General features: G+C 34.9%; 1 protein-coding gene across 1 annotated transcript in view; it reads right to left on the minus strand.

The window, feature by feature from the left end:
• Positions 1-24,013, minus strand: part of LOC110022461 (histone deacetylase 15) — a 42,465-nt gene extending 18,452 nt beyond the window's left edge. The window contains exons 1-13 of the mRNA XM_020721411.1: positions 23,564-24,013; positions 23,135-23,458; positions 22,889-23,000; positions 20,988-21,049; positions 14,786-14,861; positions 13,755-13,824; positions 13,178-13,225; positions 10,360-10,483; positions 9,918-10,043; positions 9,415-9,465; positions 8,385-8,453; positions 6,102-6,210; positions 295-374 (exon numbers count right to left, since the gene is read on the minus strand). Coding sequence (XP_020577070.1) covers positions 295-374; positions 6,102-6,210; positions 8,385-8,453; positions 9,415-9,465; positions 9,918-10,043; positions 10,360-10,483; positions 13,178-13,225; positions 13,755-13,824; positions 14,786-14,861; positions 20,988-21,049; positions 22,889-23,000; positions 23,135-23,383 — 1,176 coding nt within the window. The 5' untranslated portion in view covers positions 23,384-23,458; positions 23,564-24,013. The remainder of the gene's footprint in view (positions 1-294; positions 375-6,101; positions 6,211-8,384; positions 8,454-9,414; positions 9,466-9,917; positions 10,044-10,359; positions 10,484-13,177; positions 13,226-13,754; positions 13,825-14,785; positions 14,862-20,987; positions 21,050-22,888; positions 23,001-23,134; positions 23,459-23,563) is intronic.
• Between the last annotated feature and the right edge of the window lie 214 nt (positions 24,014-24,227).

Consider the following 24,227-nt stretch of genomic DNA (forward strand, 5'->3'; position numbering starts at 1 on the left):
CACGATCACAATTCTCTGCTGCAATAAACCTTTTTAAGTCCCGCATCATTTTACAATTTGCAACAGTATTCTTTTATAATAATAATAATAAATAATAAAAATAAAGCCAACAAATTGTTCAAACAAGTGTACCGCTGCAACATAAGTTACTTATTTAGAATAACTTATAAAACCAAACCCAGGACAATTCCCTTAAAACTATCGCATAATTAGCTAAATTGGACAAAATGAGATATTAGCTCATGCCTAATTATAATTTTGATTTAACTATGTGAAGTTGGGTAGAGTTCTTACATCACAACAACCAAGTGGATCACCTCTTGCGGCATCAAATCCTGCCGATATTATGGTAATATCCGGCGCAAATTCTGAAGCTGTAATTAGACAATTGAGTGGGTAAACTTGGGCTATTGATTAGAATAACAGCGAGATATAAGAGAACAAAGGAACAAAATAAGGAAATTTCAGCATAAGAGCTATAAAACATATTAAATATAATATAAATAAATAAATAAAAAGTACAGCACTACTTTGCACTGAAAATTATAACATAGATTATGCATGAAGAAATGACTAGAATAGCATAAAGTTCAAATACTTATCACCTGATTATGCTAATTTTCAACAAAACTAATCCAGAACATTTTTCCAAGCATCAGAAAAAAACATGCACTTTAGAACCAATGGAAGGAGAAAAGATGTCCTGATTTGCACATAAACTATGAAGCACCATTTTAACTTTTACCAAATCATTTATAACACATCAACAGTACCACCATTTTAACTTTTACAGGTGAAATATGTAAGAAAATCAAAGTTTAGGTGTTAGACATGTAAATAGATAGGTATTGAGTGGTATGTATGTAAATTTCAAAAAAAAAAAAAACTAATTTGATTTTTCTGAGCCAAGAGCTGAGATAAGCCGGTCTAACAGCTGCAAGCTGGATAAAAAAATGGAACAGCACTTCCAACTGAATCCTCAATCATTGCAAGAAAAATCGTCCTCCTCTTAAAGTAAATCAGTCCTCTACTTTAAGACAGCAGCTCTCATCTTCTTGAGTTACGGATGGCAGCGAACTTCAAGGCTTTCAGGGACCATGGCTTTACCAATCCACATTCTACCATCATCCAAGAGAATGTTCAATAAGGTATTAAACCTACTCTTCACAAATCTTTTTGAACAATTTTTATTCAAAGTTACAATAGGACTACAACTTCTATTTCTTAATTCATCAACACTAACATTATCTGACTACAACTTTTATTTCTTAATACATCAACACTAATTTTATCCAGGGAATTTACATACATAGCACACAATTCTTATGTACCTACATATCTCATACCTAAATTTTCATAGCTACACACATACCACTCAACTCTTTAATATTACATAAAAAATAGCACTATTACCACTTCTTAAAAGTAGAATCCACCTTTTCATGCCTAGGTTCAAAGCATCAAAGTACTAGGTAAGCAAATATAAGAATAGTGTGAGATACGTAAATACATAAGAAATGCATGCTGCGAAAGTAAATTTCCCTTTTATCTGCCCATTAAATGGGTGCATGTTATATTGTTCATTATACATTCTAGACAACCTAACTCTATTTTCAAGTGCCTTGCCTTCAATAGATGTTTCTACAATCATCAGTCTAACAAACTGATTCCTTAACTTATCCTTCCTAATTTTGTCATAAATCCACCTTAAGATTGAGTTTACTTTACACCATTCATTACAAATCTAAAAAAAAACTGATTCTATATTTTCAAGTGCTTTGCGTTCAAGATGATTCTTCAATCGTCCTTCTAATATAATCAATCATTAAGACACCGCTGTAAAAATTTCAAAAATTCATTTTAAAATTTTCATTTCATCCACACTTAACTATCAATGACTTTTTAATGACCCAATACTCGAACTCCATAAACATAGTCGATTTAACTATAATTTTAGAAATTTTAACTTAAAAGACTCCATGATATACTTGTTGATCTCTACTGGTTTCACTAAATGATTCGATCGAATGCAATGGCAATGATGGCAAAGAAACATATTTACGAATAATTGGCCTAGAAAATCCTATTTACATAAAAAGTGTGCTCTGGTTGCTCGCATCGCAAAATGACCCATTCTTATGTGTATTAAATGCCAATTTATCATATGAGAAAGGAAAATTAACAGAAGACAAACCACACAATTTTGACATTAATGAAACAAGAAAGAGTTAATAAGAAAATGGTACTAAATCAATGCAAGAAGGTTAAAAATAAAAAAATTATATAACATATAGAATTCACAAACTTTATCTTAAAAAATGTATTTATACAAAGATCTTCTCTTAAAAATATGTTTTACACAAATAGGAGAAGAGATAAATGTTGGTTTTACAGTCCCTTGATTTGCAAGATGAAGAATTGGGAAGTAAAGATTGAAAAGATTTTAAAAAAAAGTTAAAAAAAAAAGATCTTGGGCAACTGTCAATCCCGTAGTCACAAGACTTCACCTATTACGGACTCTCGCGATCCTGTGAGATAATCTCATCCAGCGCCACTCTCCCAGGATAGAAGAGTTTTTCCCTAGCCTCCAAAAAAATCCAGGTCTGCAAAGTATAGTATCAAGTCAACAACATTAAAAGGGATAGAAATATTGTAGACTCCTGAAAGATCTATTTTATAGGCATTGTCACTAATATTCTTAACAATCCTGAAATGGCCCATCAATTGTAGGCCTAAGCTTTCTAAATAAACCGGAAGGAAATCGCTCTTTCATAAGTCTTATCCATACCATGTCGTCTTCCTTGAAAACCATAAAATTTTTTAATATTGTTGGTTCGCTTCTAGTAATTGACATTCTACTAAATAGTTTCCTTCCTAACCTGCTCATCCAGGATCTGAATATCCTTGCTCGAACCTCGGCATCATTGCTAAGCTCAGTATTGGTGCTAACTCCAAAGGTGTAAGAGGTTCACGACAGCATACAATCTCAAAAGAGCTACAACCTGTGGACTTATTAGTAGACAATTGTAAATAAACTCTACTTGAGAAGAGCCAAATCTCACCACCTGATCTGCTTTCCTACAAAGCATCTAAGCTTATCCATACCATGCTGCCTTTCTTGAAAACCACAACTCCGAAATATCGTGTCATCCCTCGATTATAACACTCCTATAAAATATTCTCCCTAAATGAACTCCGAAAAAATGCACAATCTATACTAGAACATATGTATCCATCATATTCATTACAAAACAGATTTATGGGGCTTGTTCCAAACCAATCCTCCATGTACACGGAGTTGAGTCGGTTGAGCCTACATCCAAGCAAAATCACAAACGAATAAAAAGAAACTCTTCGGCTTTTCTCCCATGCAAAGTAAGGCCGTTAATTCCCAAGCCATAAACCCGAACCATTACATGTCAAGCAAGGCATTCACAGTTCATTTTCCAAAAATCCACCACAACCCATATTTTTAATTCAACAATTATCTATAAGCAAGTGCTAGCAGTACAGAACCAATATCAGAAGATTTAACCACTAGGTTGCCTATTGTTTTTTTATCACTTTTAAATCAGGGAGAGTATATAAAAACTCACGGGATGAATAGTCACATAATTTCACTATTTTATTACTGCAATCGCTGTCTTCAATTTGTCCATTGTACTTGTTTATTTTTCACTTTCGTTCCACTCTTAAGTTGCAAACTTACCATTTCATTTTTTTTCCCCCTTTATACTTTAACATGCTATCCAAATTTTTTCAGTGGTAGGCCTTTTTCATAAATGATGCATGGTTATCTAATTAGTCCTGTACCCAATCTCCCTATTTACACTCAAAATGCTGAAATAATTTTTTGTGCCCTATGTTCTTGTTGCCTCTATTTAGTTGCCGTATTTTAATATATATCTTTTTTTTTTCAAAAGGAATGGCCTGAGGCTATTATACGAGCCCCGACCATCCCCAATGTGCCTAACAATTCAAGTACCACACCCTCCACCGGGAGGAATCGAACCCCAAACCAGAGGAAACTTATAACTGACAAGCAGATGTCCGACCAACTGATCTGAGTACGATATAGATATAGACATAGTTTCTACCAAACATCTTACACGTGAAAGTATACTATTGGACGCATTTTCATTCAGGGAAGCAACAAAATGGGAAAATCAATGCAGAAGTACTAGTAAAAGAATTTGCAAACTGAGCTTCTTCACCTTTGCATGTGAAACATGACATTAAATTTTAGGACCATTTACATACCACCAAATTCCTATCTATTTACATAGCTAGCATCTAAACTTTATTATTTGCATTAATACCACCCAAAACTTTCATATCACACAAAAAAATACCACTATTTTAAGTTTAAAAATGTGAAATACACCTTTCCATGCATAGATAAGGTGGCATATATGTAAAAATTAATTTTTTGGTATTAAATATGTAAAAACATAAGAATTGAGTGGTATGTATGTAAATCTTACTAACTTTTATAAATCTGTTTTGTAATGAATGCCTTCTCTGCTAATTTCAATCGTTGAAAGATAATGAAATGGTAGTTAATTTCTACGATAAAATATAGTTACACAAATATGATTAAAAAAACAGACACTTAGGACATTTAAAATTTCCCGGATAAAAATATATCTAAGTTTTCAAGCATCACTAAGAACTGGACTTGATGCAATAGAACAATAACTAACCAGGTCCCCAACACATTTCAAGAAGAGATTATGAATTTACGAAACAAGTTATTTAAATAAAATGTGATGGCATACATAGTAAAGCAATGTGCTGATGGCTAATCAAAACTCTAATAAATTTTAGTGGTTAACTAATGGTTTGAATGCCAATTCCAATTTAAAATCCTAAGAAGAATTATTTATAATAGCAATTATTTTATATATAAATGATTGCTGGGTGATATAAATAAAGTGCCAAATAAAAAACTTGTGGCTGCAAATGTGAACTAAAAAGTTCATTTAAAAATGATTAGATGCACATAAATGATACAACTTTCTTCATCGCTTTCGTTAATCTGTAATACTGAAATTTATTTCCAGGCATTTAACAGTCAATTCACAACAAATGTGTAAAGTTTTCAGTACTATTCATTTAACCTGTATAAGGAGAACTATAATTAATAATTCAGACAACAGCACATAGACAAGATCACAGGAAATAAATAAAGCTGAATGCAGTAGTCTCAGATAAATATAGGAAAAATATTATATAACATTGGAGCTTTAGATTACGTTATATGTTATCAACCACAGGAACGTAGTACCCTGATTTGGCTCTAAAATTAACATCTCATTCTTCAATCAACAAAATCATAATAATTCATAATTCAGGGCATTTACATAAATAGCACCCAATGCTTATGTATTTATATATCGAACACCTAAACTTTTTCTTTTACATTTAGACCAGCCAAATCTTTCATATCTTAAATTTAAAAAAAATGAAATACACCTTTTCATGCATAGATAAGGTGGCATGGCATATTAAGTAAAAATTGAAGATTAGGTGTTAGATATGTAAATACATAAAATTAAGTGGTATGTATGCAAACATTCCTAATTCATACAATGAAGTTAACCGCCATGTCTACTCATTTTGAGTATTAGAATCCTTTCTCAGCATAACAGGAAAAGTATCATACATTCACCAAGTATTTTTATTTTGCTAGTATCTGATTAATATCAGAGATTGTTTTATACCACAAACTCCGCAGCCCACATTCTCACTTTAGGCCAACATATTTCCTTGAAATGCCATAGTGCATATGAATTCGTATGATGTTCATTAATTTGGAAAAAATACAGCAACGATTAGCAATGATATACTTGTTCAGTTATAGGATAAAATTTTGGGGATCATTTACATAGATACCACAGAATTATTATGCATTTACATATCTAACACTCAAACATTCAAATCTAGCATCACCAACACTACCTTTTCAAAAGTGATGCGCTTTTTCATGCATAGGTTTATAACACCAAGAGATTATAAATGTAAATATCAAACTTTAGATGTTGGATATGTAAATACAGAAGAATTATGTTGTTTATATGTAAATTTCCAAAAAAAATTACCTATGGGAAGGACAATGTGCTGAAAAGCAAATATGTAATCATTATCTCCAACACCTCCTCGACTCCAAGGTATGTTAACCGAGAATCCTTTACCATCCATAACACCAACCTGCATCAAAAGAAGAGCTAGTAATCAAATATAAAAATGAGTAAAAAAATATATGATCAGAAAAAGATGAACACATTTATCATGCACAATTTTTAACTAAGTTGTATAAAGAAGGAATATCTGTGAAATCATTCAACATAACATTGCCATAACCATTGAACTAGCAAACTTTCTCGCATGGATAAGAAAAATTCAAATGAAATTGGCACAAATAAAAGTACTAAAACGTGTGATCTTGCAATTTTTTCTTTGAAACTACTGCTAAGGGTAATACATGAGTTATCATTGGGAGGGAATACGAATTGTCATTTTACAAATATATCTTATCATTAGTGTTTAATCGCTACTAGGAGAGGTGTTATTTTAGATTGCGTTCGTAATGGCTGTAATTTTTTACAGAGATGATCGTAATGCGATGAGGAAAGCAACTTTTAGAAAGTTGTATGATTTATAAATTTTATTTTTTTCCAAAAAGTTGGATAGCAGTTTTCTTACAACCACCGCACTTTAACAAATGCAAAAAACAGCTCCTCACGACAGAAATTTTTAGAAAGCAAAAGAAAAGCAATTTCTCAAATAGAAATATGATGGCGGTCTTAAATGCAAAACAAATAGAAAGCTTGCTCAAACAGACACTTGGTGGGGAAACCATTCTAAACTAGATAATACTAGCCAAACAAAGCAAGTCCGTTAAGTGGGCATGACGCACAATATCTAGTTACCAATTTCCCTGAAATCCAAGCTTGAATTTTCAAAGAAAGTTATGTCAATCAAAGATATGATCTTGAATTTGGGCGAGAAAAGAAACCCACCCTTCATCGCCGCCTACTGCCCCCTGATCTTTTAAGCACCCTTTTCCTCGCCTTCTACGGTCCTCTTCTCTTTTAAGAGGGTGGAGTAGCTAAGGGCAAATCGAACACTTTATACAAAATATATTATAGTGAGATAGAATGAATAAGCAAATACACTAATACTTATAGAACTAAACAAAGACTTGTGCACTGAAAAGCTAGCAAAAAAAACAAGGAAAAATTACATACGTACTACTCAATTCTTTACATATCTAACGTCTACACTTTAATTATTACAAACTTACCACTTTACCTATGTATTTATATCGGAGTTCGCCAAACACCAACGGGAAATGAAAATTTTATTACTAAAATAAAATAAAGATTGCAACCAAAAAACTCGGAAATATGAAATAACAAAAGACGGAACAAAAACTCAAACGAGGGCATAAGTCGAGGGTGGCGGTGTTACGGTTTGAGGGGATATAATAGATATGGAAAACCATATGATCGAGGGACAACATACTAGTGGTTGGTCGAGGAGGGAGTTAACAAGGTTGCTGTTGGGCTGCAAGAGGGAAGGAGGGTTGTGTAACTTGTGGAAGATGACGGTATGAGGGACGGCTGGCTGCAGACAGCAGGACTGGAGGAGAAGTGCTATGCAGCTGGACTGCGGGTTGACTGCAGGTGGAAGAAGTGGTTTCTGTGAGATGGATGCAACTCCCAGGGAAGGGTTATGACAAGGACATTGGATGGTGGGCGGCTGAGGATTGCTGGTGGAAGGTATGGGGGCTGCAAGAGAGCAAATGTGCCGCCCTCTGTTGCAGCAGTTACGGCAATGGCATTAGCGAAGAGAAGGTTGTGGAGGATAGAAAAGTTGAGGATAATCACCACCTCAAAACAAAAAGGAGGCGGAGCACCACTCGCCCTAGGATACAGTCCTAGAAGAGAAAACTTGGAGACGGCTGCCGTGCCCTTGGATACAGTCCTAAAAGAGAAAACCTAAGAGGGTGGGGACTCCCAAACCCGAGAAAACCTAAGAGGGTGGGGACTCCCAAACCCCTCTCATGCCCACGTCATGCATAAAAAATGTGTATTTTAACTCTTAAAATATATAATGGTTGCATCTTTTTATATATGATATGGAAGAATTGGGTGGTATAGATGTAAATGCCCCACAAAAATAATTGCATGATCCACCTGTCGATATCATACAAAACAAAAATTCATATCCAGATTGCCAAAATAAAATAAAATGTGTCTAGTCCATGCCCATTCAACCATATTCAGAGTAATCGCTAAACCAGCTAAACTCTTCAACGTCCCAACGAGAAATGTTTCCATGATAAACAGCAAAAATTCTTTTGAGGACCGAAAAAATACCTCGGTAGCAGCACCCGTTCCAGGATAAAATCTTCCGTTCTCATGTCGGTGCAATGAAACATACAGTACCTTAAAAATAAAAGATAACACATCAAAAATTAAATAAGAAACAAAATAACATGTGACAGAATTACGCATAAGCTCTAAGCACCGTTGACAAGCGGAAAGAACTATCAGTGATCACATATGTGAAGTGGTGAAGAGAAAAGAAAATTCAATTAAAGCAGCCATACCTTTAATGACTTAAAACATGACACCAAAATTTAAAGTGAACGGAGTGTGTGACCGTGCAAAACACAACAATGAAGCACAACAGACAAAGAAGGTTGATATGATACTTTAGACAACTAAATATTAAAAAAGGGGGGTCAATTACATATATACCACCCAATTCCTATGTATTTACATAGCTAATGCCTAAACTTTACTTTTCACATTTATACCACTCAAATCTTTCATGTCACAACAAAAACACAACTATTTTGATTTTTAAAATGTGAAATACACCTTTGCATGCATAGGTAAGGTAGCATATATGTAAATTGAAGTATAGGTGTTAGATATGTAAATACATTGAAACTGAGTGGTAGGTGTGCAAATCTTCCAAACAAAAATCAGAAAAATAAAGCATACTTTTAGAAATTAGGAATTCACATGCCCATCATGAGGGTAACCACCATAAGATCAAATGTGTGTTATTGATGACGATTTTCCTAAATGCTGATGCAAATCTTCTCAAATGTTTATTGGTTCTTTCATCAAGAAATAAAAAACCAATATAACAGTTCCTTGGTTTATTACTTCATTAAAACATTTCAACATATTTTTGGGATCGCAAAAATGACATAAATTAGAAATGTTGTATTTTTGTTTTACATTATCAAACCACAATAAATCATTCAGTTCAAAATAAATTGAGAAACAAAGGTTTCGACCATGATCTGTCTATAAATAACATGAAAAATAAGTTAAAATAAAAATAACCATAATTCTAAAATCATAAATAGTAAATTTTCATACTACAGCTCACCGATTTGTTTCCATCAAATATTTCTTGAGTACCATTGCCATGGTGTACATCCTGCCATTACCATAAAGGTAAGAAATGATCAACAGAAAAAAAAAATGCTCATCATTTTATAATTACAAACTCAAGATACACTCGAACAAAGTATAAATAAGACTCAAAAGTGGAAGGAATAAAAGTTCTACGGGGCATTTACATACATACCACCCAATTCGTACGCATTTACATTTGTAACGCCTAAATTTTAATTTTTAAATTTATACCACCCAAATCATTCATATCAAATAAAAAAATACAAATATTTTAACTTTTGAAAAGTGAAATGCACCCTTTCATGCACAGTAAAGATGGTCTAAAAGAAAAAATTGAAGTTTTGGTCTTAAAGATCTAAATATATAGTAATCAAGTGTTATGTATGTAAATGCCCCAAGTTTTAAATCAAACACACTAGAGCAAAATATGTAATTATGATTTTTCAATATTTCTTAAAACCCCTAACGATTTACCCAGTCAACAATTAAGACTTTCTTGGCCCCAGCAGTCTGAGCTGCTAATGCAGCAACAGCAGCATTATTGTGAAGGCAAAAACCCATTGCTTGTCTTATACCTGCATGATGCCCAGGAGGTCTAACCTGACTTATGGAATGAAGCAGAAAAAAACAAGATCAGTTATGAATTAAACATGGAAATCAGCAAAATGACAAAATAGTCCCTTGACTATTTACAAGGAACCATTTTAATCCTAGAGTCTATAAAAGTGTAAAATCAGTCCACTAATTCTTTTGATTGAGGCTAAAATAGTCCTTCCCTGGGACTATTTCAGCCCATTATTCTGCAATTCTGGGACTAAAATAACCCCTGTAAAGGGTCAAAGGATTTTTTGACCATTTTCTCACATGGAAATATCATAATCTTCGTAAGGTAAACTAGAAATAAAGGCCAATTTACCAAGGCAAATCCATTGTTAGTCTTCCCAGACAAAATTAGGATTGCAAGGTCTGCGCAGAGTCCAGCAGCGATTCTAGCAGCCAGGGCTGAGTGTTGGTTGGCATACGTATCTGGAGTGAAGTAGCTGTGTATGGAACCAAATGAAAGTTAATCGTCCAGTGGCATCTACATACATACCACACAATTCTTATCTACTAACACATCTAACACGCACATTTTCATATTTACATGCATAACACTAAAATCCTTAAAAGTACATAAAAAATTCCACTATTGCTAAATTTTAAAAGTAAAATGCAACTTTTCATGCACAAGTTTATGACCCCAAAGTGTTATAAATGTAAAGAATCAAATTTTGGATGTTAGATATGTAAATATATAAGAGTCACGAGGTATGTACGTAAATTTCCCTATTATTTGTTAAGCTTTCAGCATTGAGCAATAAGCAGTCAATAAAAAGGCAAGTACCGTCATTAGACTTGTCAATAATAAATTGTATTATAAAAGAGATGATTGATTGACAAAATCCACTGAAAATGAAAGATTTGAAATGGATCATGAGCACCTAGTTAAAGAAATCAAGAAAGATTTACATTCGTAAGACTAAATTCTGATGTTTTCACATATTGAATACCTAAACTTCAATTTTTACAAACATACCACCTTAACTGTGCATGAAAATATGTATTTCATTTTTTAAAAATTAAAATGATAGTATTTTTTATGTGATGTTATAGATTTGGGGGGAACAAATCAAAAAAGTAAAATTTTGGTGCTAGATTAGTACCAAATATAATGTCACGGTTATCTTGGGCAAGGGCCATTTCGATAAATAGCAATCAACATTATAATCACCTTATGTTCCACAGCTTTCTCTCCTATTGGAAAATTTTCAGTTTCAATTACTCAGTTTCACTAGTTTAGTCATTATTTTTTGCCTTTTAAGTTCTTTTATATTAAAAAATTAAGGCATTGCATTTTAAATTTAGTTCAATAAATAAATTTAAAAAATAAAAACAATTAAATATAAGATGGAAGGATTACATTGATTCCCTCTAAATCCTATAAATGATATAATTATACATGCTATTCCTACAAACTATATATTTAAAGACAAATCTTAGTATCAGATAGTAATTCCTCTATGTACTCAATTTAAAGTTAAATTGTTAGAATAGAAAAATGTCTCTAAGTTTTATGAGATAAAAAGACATCGCGAAAACATAATAGTAAATTTAATAAAATCATAGCGAAGAAAAATAATGTTGGAATCAAATATTGAGCCATAAGAAATCATTGAGATCTAAGATGAGGATGAAAGAAATAAAAATACTAAGATAAATACATGGAAAAATTATAAATGATAATATAATAAAGAAAAGGTTGTGTAGAAATTACTTTGAGAGAAAAAGTGCTTGATTTCATTATTCACATGTAGGGTAGAATATATAGGGGAACCAATCCTTCCTAATTTACAAACTTACAAAATATATCCAGCCTAAATTAGGGAAGGAAATATTTCAGAATAAAAAATAAAGGAGAAAAAAATAGGAAAAGAATAAACACAAATGAAGAGGTTTTCAAATTGATCTCCAATCAAATCTCCCAAAAAATCTTGGCTAAACAGCTGGTCCAAGCTAGGAAACACCACCTTAAGCTTCTCAGGTTTCCACAGCTTGGAATAAAAGTTATTGAAAATAGATTTACTGAAAAATAGACTAATTGTTTGAAAAGGTGCAACTAAATATAGAAAATACGCATGTTCAAATGGTTGATAAAATTGGTATCAAAGGATTAGAACAATAAAGTAGGCCTAAAATCATATGGAAAGAAATTGTTCAAAATGATTTGTGAATAGTATGTTTAAGATCTCAAGCAGCACTTAACATAGATGAATGGAAAGTGAGGCTTCACAGTTCTAACACCAATAGTTGGGATAAGTCTAATTGAAGATGTGAAAGATTAATGATACCTAAATGAATATTTTTTGTATTGCTTTCTCTAGGATACTATCACATTGCTATAATTACCTATTTCATGCCTCTAAATTTATCTAATTGCATATTAAATTAAAGGCTCAACCAAATTTCTTGTCAACAAATCGCTGTTATTTAATCCTATGCATATCACCAGCAATGCAATCATTTAGAAACATAGCTAAGAAATATGTTACATAATTATCTAAGCTTATCACGTAAAGAAGATTCAATTGGCTACTGGATAATAGATCCACCTTAAATTGAGTAGCCCAAGTTCAATTTCAGTAACAAGCCTCACTTATAATAAACATTTTTTTCTGCTTCATAAAGTGACTGTGGAGGCCATTTTTGGGCCAAACTTTCAGCCCATTTCAGCTCCAAATGGGCTGAACTAGTGAAAATAGTGGGAGAAAAAGTTAATTTTAAAGCTTCTAGAAACCAATCTAAAAATAGGTTTTGAACGGTATCATATAATTTTGAAAACATTGCGAACAATCAGGGTCATAAACTAAATATAAAAATGTTTAACAAACCAAAGTTATATTTTGCAATCAATCTAAAAATCGCCTAATTTTTTAAAGCATCAACCAAGCTACAACTAGACTAGCCAAATACAATGAAACATAAATCATACCGACGAAACTATAGGAAATTAAAGTGGGAAAAGAACAATGAAAAATAAAAGAAACTAGGAATAATAATTAGGTTTCATAAAGTTTTTTCTTAACTTTAAATAGACTAAGAGAACAGTAGAAAAATTAATGATCATAAATCTTGTGCTCTACCATATAAACTATGTATAGAGTTAAAGAACTGGAGTGCAAATATACTTTAGGTACCTTGAGAGCAAGGAACTCGATTGTTGGACAGCTTCAATATGATCGGAACTGCAATCGGGGACAAAAATATAAATAAATTTGTTCATTCTGACAAATGTGATCCAAAAAAACCATCAACTTGGCAAATATTGAAAAATCAAAGAATACAAGGAAGCATCCAGCTAAGAACCCTAGATGGACATTTACATCTAGGGAACCCAAGCAAAAGCTATTTCACCAATGACTCAAAAATCATGAGAACAAATAATTGACCTTTTCAAGCCATGGAGGCCAAAACTGAAATGAAACAACGAAAACAGAAAGGGGCATTTACATACATCAGATAATTCTTATATGTTTACATATCTACCACCTAAACTCTCATATTTACATGCATACCTCTCAAAACTTTAACATCACATTAAAAATACCACCATCTCTATCTTTCAAAAGTGAAATGTCAATTTTCATCCATATATTTATGACACCAAGGTTTTAAAAATTCAGATAGCAAACTTTGGGTGTTAAATATGTAAATAGATAAAACTTGTGTGATATGTGTGTAAGTTTCCCAAAAATAAATTATCGCAATAAGCACTTCACCTTATGGAGCTCTTCTGGATTGATTTCTCTCGCAGGTATTAGTATGCATTTTCCAGGAAATATTCCTACAAGCACCAGCAAAAGCACACTTTCATCCCAAGGAAACTTCAGAACAATAAAAAAATGAAAGTGGCATAGGTTTAAAATAAATAAGAGGCATTTACATACATACCACTCAATTCCTATGAATTTAAGTATCTAACACCTAAACTTTAATTTTTACATTTATGCCACCAGATTCTTTCATATCACATCAAAAATACCATCATTTTAACTTTTAAAAAGAGGAATACACCTTTTCATGCATAGTTAAGATGGCATGCATAAATACTTAGGAATAGAGTGGTATGATGTAAATCTTCCAATAAATAACTACGAGTAAAAACGCGAGCTCAGCTTCAGTCCTCTTAAGATGTTAGGCAAATGTTTCAATGGTTTGCCTCATCTAAGGAAAGCAATCCGTGGATTTAGCAGCGCAACAAGTATTTTTGAAAAAGACGAGAAAGTCAAGAACCAAGAAAATGCCGTGCCAAAAAGTAACTATCATGCAAGGGAAAGCCAATTTCTGCTGAGTGAAAATTTAAGGAGTATGGAGATAGCCAGCTAAATGCAGACCCCTTAGGCTTGTTGTTGTCGTTGTTCTTGTTGTGGAGATAGCCAACTAGTTAGAAGAAACATTTATTAATAGGGGCATCTACATACATACCATCCAATTCTTATGTATTTACATATCTAACACTTCAACTTTGGTTTTTACATTTATAACACCCAAAAAAGTCATATCACATCAATGATGCCACTTTTAAATTTTAAGAAGTGAAACCTTTTAATGCATAGGTAAGGTGGCATAAAAATTGAAATTTAGGTGTTAGTAAGTAAATACATATGACTTGAGTAGTGAGCACCTAAATTTTCCTTATTAACAATGAAGCCGAAGTTCCAGCTAGAGGACCGTCAATATTCAACGGAAAATTTATAGAGCAAAAGAAATTATTTTTTGCACATCAGAAAAATTAAAAATCATACCAGCAGCAGCAAGATTAGCGGCAATGGCTTTAAGACGATCGGGTCTCTCTGGGTGTGGATGAGACTTCATCTCAACCTGAATAAAATAGCAAGTAAATAAAATTTCACCTAAAAATACTGAATGAATTTATATAACTCAAATCCTAACATAAAATATATGTGAAACAACAACAACAACAACAACAACAAAAACACACCATTATCCACTAAACGGGGCTGGCTACATGAATCTTTTTTCTCCAATAAGTGAAACAACTGAACTCAAAAATAAATAGAAAGATTTAAGTTCAAGTCTTTCGTAAATGAACCGCATATTATCAAGTACAACTGATTCTGAAACAATTCACAACATATCCACATGGAACATTAGCATGAATCCGAATCTTCAGTTAATCAAATAGTTGAGGATATTAAATATCAGAACACACCTATCCATTTTTGTCCCTATATGAGCTAAAAAAGTAGCAAAATTCGAAGGCTTCACAGGGAAAAAAAATTGGGTAAGGGTATCCTGACCAAATTCCTACATGGATGGCGATACCGAAGCCAACTCAAATCACAGTAGAAATGAAAATATTATTGTTGAAATTTAAATAAGTTACAGTAATTGACTCTCCAAAACACTAAATAAATGACAACAACACAAAAGAGCCCTAACACGAGGGTGAAGACAGTGGACACCGGCGAGACAGCTGATAGGGGGCGAACTGGACGGCGACGACAGTTGCCGAGAGCCCGAGAGGATGGCTAGGTGCAAGCTGGTGGCCGATTATAGCTGGTTGAATGGGGGAGTGGGTATGAGCAGCGTGAGGCGGGACATGGGATTACGGAGAGCGGGTTGGATGGGGAAGCAAGCCATGACAGCAAGTGGGGGTAGGACGTGGGCGCAATAGCAGGCTGCTGGAAATAGGTAGGATATAGGTGGTAGGATTAAGTGAGGCAGGGAGGCCTGCAGGTGGACTGCGGCTGGGTTTGACGGAAAAGGAGCAGGGGGTGTAGAAGGGAGTAACGGTAATAGAATAGTTTAGTTGGATGCGGCTGGGATTGAGGGAAACGAGCAGAGGTAGGTAGGGAGGATTACCGGACTGGAATCTTGCAGTGGTCGCAGCTGGGTTTGACAGGAAAGGAGCAGGTAGAGCTATGGCAGGGGGGAAGGAGATTTGGCGCTGCAAGGGACAGCAGATCTGCTGTCCATGGGAGGCTACAGCAACTACGACAGCGGCGGCGGAAAGGTGCAGAGGGGAACGTCGAGGATAACCACCACCTCGAAGCGAGATGCGGTCGGAGCAACACTCGTCATTGGATACAACACCGAAAAAAAAAAGAGGACGTCAACAGTTGTCCTTGAAATAAATCTAAAATCAATGTCACCAAAACAAAACCCTAAAACAGATAGATGGCATATAAATAGAAGATGGATAAGTCGGGAAACAAAAATAAGGAGGGGGAATAATTCCAGCCTAATGAAAAGAGGGGTTGGTACAACCTCCTGTTGAACCGATTAGGGTCGGCTTAGTCCCCCAAGCAGCGGCATCAGTCTCCTGGAATTGAAGGAGCATCGACCTCATTCGTCGAAGCTTTTTGTCTCCTCCTATTAATCAGGTCGATCATGTTGTAAGCTCCTAGTAAGTCAATTTTATAGACGGCGTCGTTCCAAAGAACATCGTAATAAAATAGGTATTCGTCTTCTTTTGGCAGTGGAGCCCGGTTTGATCGCTTCTCGCTCCCGCCTCCCTGCGTCGATCACGAAACTCTTGCTCCTCTGTCGCGAATCGTCGTGACATCTCCCGCGACCCCTGTTGTTACGTGAACCACTCGGGAAAAGGAGCTACCTCCTGTAGTTTTCAGAAGTCACAATTTTGGTGTTCTTCTTCGGGTTTCCTCGGGACAAAGGAAGAGAAGTGCAAGAAATAGTTTCTTGCGAAGAAGAAAGACGAAAGAAGAAGATTGTTCTCCCTTGGCTTCTTCTTGGTGGCTTGTGGCTAAAGAGAAATTGGATTTATTTATTTTGTAAGTTTATCTTCTTCGGTGTATCTCGGTCTAAAGTTTCTTCGGTGTAAAGAGAAAAGTATAGAGAGAGAAGAAGAGGGAGCAACAAAGTGAAAGATTCCTCTTGTTAGTCGAGGTGATCGACTGATGTAAATTCCTCAAGTAGTAAAATTTTCTGTAACTCCGTGGACGTAGAAAATTTGCCGAACCATGTAAATCTGTGTGTTCCGTTGTGTTACTGTTTTCTAGCGTGAATTTTTTTCGTGTTATTTTTCGCTTCAAAGATAGTTTTCTTGTTTGATTTATATATATACCACATCAACTGGTATATCTTGCAACAACTGGTATCAGAACTTTGTTCGGATCTAAGGAAGAATGATGGCTGCAGATGAAGTGAAAATTTCAGGGATCGAGAAATTTAATGGCACAGATTTTGGTTATTGAAGGATGTAGATAGAGGACAATCTCTATGGGAAGAAACTTCATTTTCCGTTATTGGGTGACCTGAAAGAATGGATGAAGCTGAATGGAATTTGTTGGATCGACAAGTTCTGGGGGTTATTCGATTGACCCTATCGAGGTTCGTTGCACACAATATCGTCAAGGAGAGAACGACTACAGATCTCGTGGCAGTCTTATCAGGTATATATGAAAAACTACCGACGAATAACAATGTGTACTTGATGAATAAGTTATTCAATTTGAAGATGACAGAAGGTGTTTCTGTTGTTCAACACTTGAATGATTTCAATATTATCACAAATTTATCACAAATTTATCACAAATCAATTGTCGTCTGTTGAAATTGATTTTGATGATGAGATACGTGCGCTAATATTGTTGGCATCATTGGCAAATAGTTGGGAAGTCATGAGAATGACAGTTGACAATTAGCAATTCTACAGGTAAATTTAAACTGAAATGTGATCATATTCTTGATTTGATTTTGGCTGAGGAGGTGCATAGAAAAGATTCTGGCGAGATCTCAAGTACGAGTTCGGCATTAAATGTTGATTTTTGAGAGATAGCAGGACATGAACTCAAATAGAGGGAGATCAAAATCAAAGTCTAGTCCGCACGCAACCTGTTGGAATTGTGGCAAAGTCGGCCACATAAAGAGGAACTGCAGGAATCCCAGGAATATGAAAAATGATAGCGCATATGTGGTATCTAAATAAGTGCATATGTGGTATCTGAATAAGTACAGGATGCACTATTGTTGGCAATTCACAGTTCTATTGATAATTGAAGTGAAGAGAAGAGTGGGTCGTATTGTTCCATAGACATATGGTGGAAAACCACATAGTAATGAAGAAATCTTGCAAGATAAAAGTTCGAGCGAGTGAGAGCTGACAAAACTTCCACCATGGAAGAAGACATTACACAACAAGTAGGTGTATCGGGTGAAAACTGGGTGAAAACTGAGTTGATGGCAGTAAGAGAGGTACAAGTCTAGACTTGTTGAAAAAGCTTTCAGCAGAGGCAGGAAACTGCTCATGCCGTGAGAGTTGTAAGCAGAGACAAAAGTAATTTAGGAAATAACTTGGAGGTGCAAGGCTATGTTGACCTTGTTGATATGTTGAATGAAGGTGTTACTCTTGAGAAACTAAAGTTGTGCACAGCTTCAGTTGGTCTTCTGGAGTAAAAAAAAAGGACTTTGAGTTGCAGAGGTAGAGGATTCATGTTTGAAGAAAAGGGTGAAACCGCCAATGGAGGACATCAATTCGAGGAAGAAGACGTTGTAGCAGGTGTACCGATCTCCAAGTGGGAGATTTGTTAGTGTTGAGCCCAGCACGATCGCTTCTCGCTCCCGCCTCCCTGCGCCGACAGCAAAGCTCCTGCTCCTCTGTCCCGAATCGTTGCGACATATCCCGCGACCCCTGCTGTTACGTAAACCGCTCCAGTCTCCACTCGTGTCTCCCGCCTTCGTTTGTGTCTCCCGCCTTTCCTTAGCCTGGAAGCATCACTTCGCCTCCTTTTATCGTGAAAAGGAGCGGCCTCCTATAGTTTTCAGAGGTCGCGATTTTGGTGTTCTTCTTCGGATTTCCTCGGGACAGAGGAAGAGAAGTGCAAGAAATAGTTCCTTGCAGTGAAGGAAGAAGAAAGAGGAAGAAGAATGTTATACCTTGGCTTCTTCTTGGCGGCTTGTGGCTATAAGTTTATCTTCTTTGGTGTATCTTGATGTAGAGTTTCTTTGGTATATCTCGGTGTAGAGAGAAGAACAAAAAGAGAATAAGAGAGAGCAACGAAGTGAGAGATTCATTTTATAAGTCGAGGTGATCGACTCGTGTAAATTCCTCAAGTAGTAAAATCCTCTACAACTCCATGGAAGTATGCAATTTGCCGAACCACATAAACATGTGTGTTTCGTTGTGTTACTATTTTCTGGTGTGAATTTTTCTCGTGCAATTTTTAGCTTCAAAGAAAGTTCTCCAGTTTGATTTATATATATACCACATCAACTGGTATAGCTCGCAACAGGCACAATCTGAGTCGGAGGTCCACAATGACGTAGGCTCTCCTGAGTCAAATTTCGAATAAGTACATATATATAATATGCTTCTCTCACTCCTCGTACTCTGCTACGGGGATCAACTCTGGAATGACATCTCTAGCAAGTTGGGCCACCCTGACGTGTGACCACTCATGAGAAGCGTTTACATCTTCTCGGGAAGGACCTGGATCCCACAATAGAATATTTTCTCCCAAAGATCTTTGGGTGATTCCTACCACTGCAGCTCATCCATCCTATCTACTCCTCTATCAAGAGATGCACCGTCAAACCGATTTTAATCCCGAAATGACTCACGATTATCTTCAATAAATAACTAAAAATCTTCTTATTTCTGACAAATTGGACCTACTTCCGTAGGGGCAACTCAAGGGGCAGCTTATATATCTGAAATGTCTGAAATCGCTTTATCTAAATTGACCTATGTTCAGTATTAGCTTCTCAAGCTCATGGCCCTTTTGGACATCCAAAGTCAATTATGTTGATTTTCCTCTCGACGCCTGTCAAAAGATAGCTCGAGGCACCACAACCCCATACTCTGCATGAACGCCGATTACATCAAAGTCACTACCTTCTAGAACAGCTACTGTTACCTCATCTGGAACCTCTGTCATGAGATCAACTGGAACCGACCGTGCCACTTGGCATAAATGTCAATTTTTCAAGGCCTATCCTATGGAAATTGGGTGAAGATATCCTCATCCATTTTTTCCTAGATTTCATACAGGCATAAATGTGATGTAGATGAGATTGTGTGCATCCACATCATCTGTGTTTCCAAGATAATAGTATATATGTGTTCCTAGTTCGGAGAAATATGAGTTTGATCAACCAATATAATATATATTATCACATCACACATACAAAGGAGACAAGGATTATAAGTTTACCCATCATAGGAATGTCAAATGTGTCTCCATTGTCATATCCAACTCTTTTTCTATAGGAAAATTTACATGTGCAGCGCACAATTCTTATGTATTTACATATATCACAAGTAAATTTTCATATTTACATACATAGCACTTTGGTGCCTTAAGCCTATGCATGAAAAGGTCTATTTCATTTTTAATAAGTGGTAATAATGTTATTTTTTATGTGGTATTAAAAATTTGAGTACTATGTGAGTAAATATAAAAGTTAAGGTGTGAGAAGCATAAATACAAAAGAATAGTTTATGTCGATTCCATATTTTTACTTGAGAAAATCTAAACCATATGTCATATCACATACAAAAATTTGGAGGGTAGGAAAAATTCGTGAAACATCAAATGTGAATATTTAACCCTCTAGAATTCCTATTAAAGTGCATTCATGCTTCATGGTGAGCACATTATACAACATTAACGCAATCATGCAATATGGGCACATAGCAGCAAAAAAGAAAAGGGTCATTTACATACATAATTTCTACTTTATACATTTATACCACCTAAATCTTTCATATCACATAAAAAATATCACTATATTGACTTTTAAAAAAGTGAAATGCATCTATTCATGCATAGGTAAGTTGACATATAGTAAAAAACAAAGTTTATATGTTAGATATGCAAAAACATAGGAATTGAGTGGTATGCATGTAAATCTTCCAAAAGAAAAAGCAAATCAATAGCCATATAGCCTGTCTAGCACCATAACTCTATGAACTATGTTCAACATGTAATTAGAAAAAAAGTAGCAATTATATAAAGTGTTGACCTCACAATGAAGCAACATCCTTTCATCAAAACCCATGGCTACACATGATTTGTAAGATGAACCTGCAAAATGAAAAATGACATTAGCAATATCACGTGTGGTCATTTTCTTTGAATCATGGACAGTTCTACAATATAGTAATCTGAAGAAATAAAACTACGCAATAGAAACAAAAAGATGAGTCTCTATTCAATTTAAAGCAACATGATATTTATTGCTAAAACAACAAAAAACGCCCAACTTTCTAATCCTTAAAAATGTACATAAAACAATAACAAAAATACCATCAGCCTTATCTATCAACCAACACAGTACTAATGCTAAAGAGTAATATTTTCTAGTTGTTAACAGAAAGATACTTAAAATATGCTTAGAAGCATCATGTTCAGCACTATGTGATGGAAATATTAGTGTTGATGCCCGTTGAAAGTATCGCATTAAGCAATTATTTAATATAATCATAGCTTATTTGCGCTCCTAGTTGGTTACTTGGTTCATTCTAATATTATAAATAAAACATCAGTAGGTTTTTCTACTGCATATTTTAAGGGCTTCCATACAAGTGTGAGTACCTCAGTGGCCTCTAGAGTCCTGCAAAATTGGCTGGTTTTATATCATCAACTGGGATGTTGGATTTCAAAATTGGTGTTATAACACATTTACAAGATGTTTTAGAATTTGAAATTAAAAACTTGGACTAGTTCTTATCTTTTGGAATTTTAATTTAAACAAGGTTAAGAATACAATTGTAAAATTATATCTACTAGCTCAGTGGTTGACGAAATTACAAATAGATGTTCTAATATAAATGATTGAGGAATCTGTACCCAATATTGTGAGTGAAGTTGAATGTGTGATTACTCCAATTGCGGTGCAAGTGGACCATCAAAATCTTCTTGTGCCAAATTATGGCCTAATGTTTTGTATTGTGGTATATATTCTTCTATCGTTCTTATTTCATCATCCAGTTTTGGTATTGGCTAGTGCTTTTGTTTTTATTCAAATGGTGCATCAAGAATTCAGTTCAAAGAACTTAAATTACAATCGCTGGCATGTTTTATGTGGTTTTACATTTTTACTGATTTCTTCGTATTATTTTGATCATTTTTTATCATCTCGGTTCAAAATATAGCATTAATAATTTACTTTCAAAAAATTTAAATAGTTAAATTAATTAACGACTTGTGAAACAATGATACTCAAGTTCCTTTGCATGAATTAAAAATAGCACATCAAATTAGTTGCAGTTAAAAGCCCCATCACGAAGTCATTCTGCATCAATATGACACTAACTACGAGGTGATGCCATCATGCAACACAAGAAAATCAGCTCCGCAAGTCAGCTACTGAGACAACTAAAAAGATAACAATCGATAGACATCAAAAGGGTTCTAATTACAGCAATTTGGATATGAGTTATAAAACACGACATAGCAAAAAAAATACATATAACGGTTTGCATATGCATACTTTATAGATAAATAGACACTCTAAGAACATCATGGACAATCAATACACAATTTGACAGCCTATTTTATCTAAAATGAGCCAAAATGAGCCGCTGGTCATTATTGGATAAAAAAATCAGCTTTCCAGAACTATATTAAAATTGACAAGAAACAACTCAATATTTTTTATTAAAAAAAAAACTTTTGAAGCGCATATGCTTCACCGTAAAATATAGTGATAATAATTTCAAATCAAAGTAATCCCTGAAACATTATGTCATAATGTTTAAATGCAAGCTACTCTAATTATAAAGGAAGCATGAAGAAGGTATACAGGTTGTATACCGCCACTAAAACTCTTAAGAAAGCAACAGTTAATACCAAATTAATTGCAAATCAAATCGTTAATAACTACATCAAATTATATATTCAAATAAAAATTGACATGATTACCATGAAATCTCTGAAGCGATTCAGCATTGATGGAATTCCAATTTCCATCACCAAAAGTGTACTCAGATAGCTCATGATCAAATATCACAGACTCCTTGTGTTCTCCACAAAACTTCACAATTCATTGAAACAATGAAAGATGAATTACATTAACAAAACATACCGAAAATATTCATTGATAAAGAAGTATAAAGAGACAATTATTTTAAAATAGAATTTACTACTTTGAGGGGGCAAAAATCATACATCACAATGACAAACATCATCAAAATTTGGCATTGTACAGTTACCGCAGAACCACTTTTTGATGACTAAATGATTAATAGGTTCCCAATCACTGTCATCTTCCTCATCATACTCATCATCACCATAATTTTCAAGGTAATGGAGATCACAGAATGCATTTCCCTTCTGCTCCCTGTTATGTTTTTCAAAACTTTGAGCAGCAGAAACACCCAAGCAACCATTATCAGCGCCGTTGTTAACCACTGTCATCTAAACCTTTCTTTTCCTTTTCACATGAAAATCCTGTTACTTCTCCCGTAAAATTGAGTTTAGATAAATTTGATCCTGATTCAAATAACTTTCTATTAACACTTATTTTATCATACTCATAATCACATGCTCGAATATAAAATGATATACTAATTAACTTAATTAAATATAACATTTTACCTTCTTATATTGTTCGGCCTTCCCTAACCCTCGCGCGAAAAGGATCGTTCCCGGCTTCTACGTCCTGCCTTCAGCTCAACCGTGCGAGCTCCCTTCCTTTCTTCTTCGTCTTCGATCGCAGCGCAGTCCAACGGAGCGCGCACGATTACCGTTCCTCTATTCTTTTCGTCTTCTCTTATTCTTCCTGTACGCGAGTACCGCAGGAAGATTCTCTCTTCCTCCTTCGGCTTCGACTCAACTCAAAAAAGCAGCGCGTGCAGAGGTTTCGACTCCCTTCCTCCTCTTCGATCGCGGCTCGATCCAGATAAGCCCTCGACACGAGGTCCCTTTCCTGCTTAGGTCTCCGCAGGGCCGCAGAATCCTTCCTTCGACTTCTCCTCAGTGTTCTTCGTTCTTCGGCTAGGTCACAGTAACTTATCAGGGTCCGTTTGATCCGAAGGGAAATGGCTATTTTGCTCTAGTAAGTAGTGGAATTGGTACCAAAAGACCGTCAAATATCGACACATATATGTGTGGGTCCCATCCTATAAAAAAATATATATTTTTAATTAGGCGGCCCGGCCCGACCCAGCATATCACGAAACGAAAAGGTAGATTTTGGCATTTTCCTCCTATTTAATCATGTCGGGCAGGCCCGAACCCCACCCAATCGGGCCGAATTTAA

Source organism: Phalaenopsis equestris, unplaced genomic scaffold, assembly GCF_001263595.1.
Source record: "Phalaenopsis equestris unplaced genomic scaffold, ASM126359v1 Scaffold000191, whole genome shotgun sequence".
NCBI lineage: Eukaryota > Viridiplantae > Streptophyta > Magnoliopsida > Asparagales > Orchidaceae > Phalaenopsis > Phalaenopsis equestris.